The sequence below is a fragment of the Nanorana parkeri genome, unplaced genomic scaffold (genome assembly GCF_000935625.1).
Source record: "Nanorana parkeri isolate BGI_ZX_2015 unplaced genomic scaffold, ASM93562v1 scaffold2188, whole genome shotgun sequence".
NCBI lineage: Eukaryota > Metazoa > Chordata > Amphibia > Anura > Dicroglossidae > Nanorana > Nanorana parkeri.
This window is the reverse complement of record NW_017308456.1, coordinates 96,597-101,380: the sequence shown is the minus strand read 5'-3', so window position 1 is coordinate 101,380 and position 4,784 is coordinate 96,597. Positions and strand designations below refer to the sequence as shown.

At 47.3% G+C, this 4,784-nt stretch overlaps 1 protein-coding gene across 1 annotated transcript in view; it reads right to left on the bottom strand.

The window, feature by feature from the left end:
- SETD1A (SET domain containing 1A) overlaps positions 1-4,091 on the bottom strand; it is a 53,336-nt gene extending 49,245 nt beyond the window's left edge. Inside the window, exons 1-2 of the mRNA XM_018572966.1 lie at positions 3,990-4,091; positions 1,296-1,448 (exon numbers count right to left, since the gene is read on the bottom strand). Coding sequence (XP_018428468.1) covers positions 1,296-1,433 — 138 coding nt within the window. The 5' untranslated portion in view covers positions 1,434-1,448; positions 3,990-4,091. The remainder of the gene's footprint in view (positions 1-1,295; positions 1,449-3,989) is intronic.
- Between the last annotated feature and the right edge of the window lie 693 nt (positions 4,092-4,784).

Below are 4,784 nucleotides of genomic sequence, written 5' to 3'. Positions count from 1 at the left end.
GAGGAGTGCTGCGTCCTTGCTCTCTCCAATGATGCCCGAGCCTGATCCCGTGCCATGCGTTGTAGGACATCAGGTGCTGTTTGTACACTTCACCACGGTGATAGCGACATCATAATCGCGGCACACATGCAAACATTTCTATGGGATCCGGAGAGATTACAAACGAGATCTCCCCGGAAGGCACTGGTGACGTATCCTTAACAGGAGCCACCTATGAGACCCTGGCTACGTCACCAGTGCCTCTGAAGAACAGGAAGTAGAAAACTATTGAGAGAACGCAACTTGGAGGGAAGGTCCTGACCAAAAAAAAAATACACAACATTTGCACAGAGAGAGGGGAATTGATCAAAACTGGAGCAGACAAAATCTGGAGCAGCTGTGCAAGGCAACCAATCAGCTTCTCTTTCAAATCTTAAAAGGAGAATTCAGAGGCGAGTGCTTTGCACTCAGCCTCATAATCTGAGCCGACCTGCGACAATGAGACTGTCACAGGTCGGCTCAGTAGATCGGGAAGTGAGTGAACACATACCGGCGCTCGCTCACTTCTCGATCTATCCCTGCAGAGAGCCGTGACTGTCACTCACGGCTCCCTGCAGGGATTCCCCCCTCCTCCTCCCCTGTCCGATCCTCCAGCGCTGACTGGCGAAACGGACGGGGGAGGGGGCGGGTACAGCTGGCTCTGCCTCTATATAGGCAGAGCCAGCTGTCACTCACGCAGCTTAGTGGATCCAGACAGAATTGTCAGGATCCGCTTCAGCTGCGGCGTCTCAGTATACTGCGAGCTGTAGCTCCCTATATACTGAGCCTAGGGTGACGGGAGGACGCTAGTTTGTGTCCTCCAGTTACCCTGAGAACTATGGGGAAAAGCCCTAACCTCATAGTTCTCTTTTAACACAACATCCTGAAGAGAGAAGCTGATTGGTTGCCATGGGCACCTGCTCCGTATTCTGTCTGCTCCAGTTTTGAACGATTCCCTTCAGAGACTTTAGCTGTCCCGTCTTTGAACTCTCTCCAATTCCCCTCTGGAAGTGCCCAAAACATCACAGCATGTCCTAGATGGCGCTTCTACAGCGCGGTATACAGGGACACCAGGTCTCGGGATTTTATTCAGCTGCTGATCAGAATTAGGTTCCCCGAGCGGACCTTCTGATCCCCGACTACTGAATATGGGTGGTCCTGCTTCTGGCTCAGATCACACACACCCTGTAGAAGCTACCACGGCCCTGCACACATACAGAAACTCTCATGTCACATGTAGGCCCCTTTACGGCCACAATAAGCCCCGCCCAGCTTACGGTGACGTTGAAGTGTATGCCATCGTAGCGGTAAATCTTCTGACTGGTCCGTGTCCCTGGAAGAGCAGGATCCAGAAGAAGTTTGTAGCTCCTCCACTGGAAGCCGGTTCCTCTGTGACTGTCGCCCTCAGGCTCCATCTGGGGACATGGGACCTGCAAAATAGAAGAAGACCGTCATTGCCGGCGCCATGGAGACGTCTGCACTCTAAAAGGTTTAGTGATGGAGGCATGGCAGAGGAGATACCCAGCGTGTGTCATACCATCCAGCTTCTGCAACTCACCACAGCGACTGTCTCTCTATAGAGTCTTCACATCAACTCTGACCTATAGAGACATGACGGAGGAGTCCCCTGATGTCTCAGAGCCAAACTTCATGTGCATCTGGCTGTCTACAGCTTAGTAATCACCCGGCTGTCTCAAAGTATGTAATCTCACGCGCTATTGGCTGTCTCAAAGTATGTCATCTCTCGTGCTATTGGCTGTCTCAAAGTATGTCATCTCTCGTGCTATTGGCTGTCTCAAAGTATGTCATCTCTCGTGCTATTGGCTGTCTCAAAGTATGTCATCTCTCGTGCTATTGGCTGTCTAGAGTTCAGCGGTCTCCTGGAAATATCATTGTAACGGCACGCTTACCTAGCCCTCTACAAGTGATGAGTTTCTTGGATGTCTCTCAGTATATACAATCTAGAGTTCTCATGGCTGTCTAAAGCTCAGCAGTCTTGAGGATGTCTCCTTCTGGAATCTCATGTCATTCTAGAGGTCTAGTCTCCTAATGGATAATCTAAAGATCTTCTGGCTGTCGAAGGCATAGCAGTCTCCTGGATGTCTCCTTCTCATGTCCTACTGTCTTGAGGTCTACAGTCTCCTGGATGTCTCTTGATGAATAATCATGGTCTTTTGGCTGTCTAAAGCATAGCAGTCTCCTGGATGTCTCCTCCTTCTTATGTCCTACTGTCTTGAGGTCCACAGTCCGTTGGATGTCTCTTAGCAGATAATTCTATGATCTTCTGACTGTCTAAAGCTCAGCGGTCTTCTTGATGTCTTTGCCTGTGATCCCACATCCCTTTTACTGTCGTGAAACCAGCAGTCTCTTAGTGGGTAATATCATACTCTCTTGGCTATACCTCAGCAGTCTCCGGCACTCTCCCAATTTCACATTCTCTTGGCTGTCTATATTTCAGTGTGTAATCTCATCACTGGCTAGCTGTCTACAGGTCAGTGGTCTGTGTGCTGCACCACTCTTAGTATCTAACAGTATCTTCTCCCGATTGTCTAGAGGTCTCCGGATTGATGGATGTCTCTTGGAATATAATTCCATCATTTCCACACTGTCTATTGTTCTGCAGACTCCTAAATGTCACCTACAATGAAATTCCAAGATCATCCAGCTGTCTAGAGCGCAGCACTCTCCTGTATGTCTACCAATGTGTAGTGTCATCTCTGTAGAGCCCATAGTGCTGCAGTCTCTTAATGTTTAATCTCATGATCTCCTGGCTGTCTCTGTGTTTAAAATCAGATTCTTCAATCTATAGGCGAGTGGCCTCCTGGCTGTCTCTTAGTATATAATCCTATGTTCTCCTGTCTATAGCTCAGCACTCTCCTGGAAGTCTCTCAGTATATAATCCTATGTTCTCCTGGCTGTCTCTTGGTATGTAACCCTATGTTCTCCTGGCTGTCTCTTAGTATATAATCCTATGTTCTCCTGGCTGTCTCTTAGTATATAATCCTATGTTCTCCTGGCTGTCTCTTAGTATATAATCCTATGTTCTCCTGTCTATAGCTCAGCACTCTCCTGGATGTCTCTCTGTATATACTTCTATGTTCTTCTGTCTATCTCTCAGCACTCTCCTGGATGTCTCTCTGTATATAATTCTATGTTCTCCTGGCTGTCTCTGGCTCAGCACTCTCCTGGCTGTCTCCTAGTATATAATCCTATGTTCTCCTGGCTGTCTCTCAGTATATAATTCTATGTTTTCCTGGCTGTCTATAGTATATAATCCTATGTTCTCCTGGCTGTCTCTCCGTATATAATTATATGTCCTCCTGGCTGTCTATAGCTCGGCACTCTCCTGGATGTCTCTCAGTATATAATCCTATGTTCTCCTGGCTGTCTCTTAGTATGTAATCCTATGTTCTCCTAGCTGTCTCTCAGTATATAATTCTATGTTTTCCTGGCTGTCTATAGCGCAGCACTCTCCTGGATGTCTCTCAGTATATAATTCTATGTTCTCCTGACTGTCTCTGGCTCTGCACTCTCCTGGATGTCTCTCAGTATATAATCCTATGTTCTTCTGCCTGTCTATAGCTCAGCACTCTCCTGGATGTCTCTCTGTATATAATTCTATGTTCTCCTGTCTATAGCTCAGCACTCTCCTGGATGTCTCTCTGTATATAATTATATGTTCTCCTGCCTGTCTATAGCTCAGCACTCTCCTGGATGTCTCTCAGTATATAATCCTATGTTCTCCTGCCTGTCTATAGCTCAGCACTCTCCTGGATGTCTCTCTGTATATAATTCTATGTTCTACTGGCTGTCTATAGCTCAGCACTCTCCTGGATGCCTCTCAGTACATAATACTATAGTCCCCGGGCTGTCTCCGGCCTAGCAGTCTCTCAGGCCTCGGGGTGACTCTCTCTTCTCCAGCCGGGGCCCCCGGCTCTCTCCCTCACTCACCCGGCGGTCTCTCCACTCACCCGGCGGTCTCTCCGCTCTCCCGGCTGTCTCTCGGTGTCTCTTCCCCCTCTCAGCCTCCCGGTAAAGCCGCCTGCGGTTCCTCCGTCGCTCTTTCGTCGCGACCGTGCCCCTCCCCCTCGGCGAAGCCCCTCCCCTCCCGGTATACGGTTCGCGCTGCTCCTCCTCACGTTTCCCCCTCTCGTATAGGACTACCTCGCCGCTCCGGATAATTCTCTATTTTTTCCTTTCTCATTTACCTTCCTGACGAATCTGCAGACATCCAGATAGTTTTACTTATCGCGACTTCCGCCTCCGCACTTTCCAAGCAGTATCACAGAAAATTATATAAATTGCCGTAGATTTGTTATCTGGTATTTCCGAGTGGAAGGTTGTGCCACCAGATTTAGCAACATTGGGGATTTGATATTTATTTCTGTGCAAATGTAGTTGTCCACTTTTAACGAATCTGCCGAGAAGAAATGCTGATGAAGAATTGAGGACGTCTGAGGAGGGAGCTGAGGCGGGCTCTGACCATAGAGAGAAGAGGGGATAGGGCGGCCTATTCAGATTACTCTATGATCTGGATGGAGTTTTTTTTTTTTTCTACAACTTTATTTGCAATGCATTTATGTAACTCATATAGTTGTCTGTGGACAGGCATTTAATAGTAATCATTGTAACATTGACAGTAAACATTCATAGTTTAATCTGCTATTCCATAGAAAACTTATATACATGCATATATATTTGTATTTTATGTATGTTTATTATATAAATGTACTTTTTGTGTATTTTTGTTTTACTTTGGGGGTCCA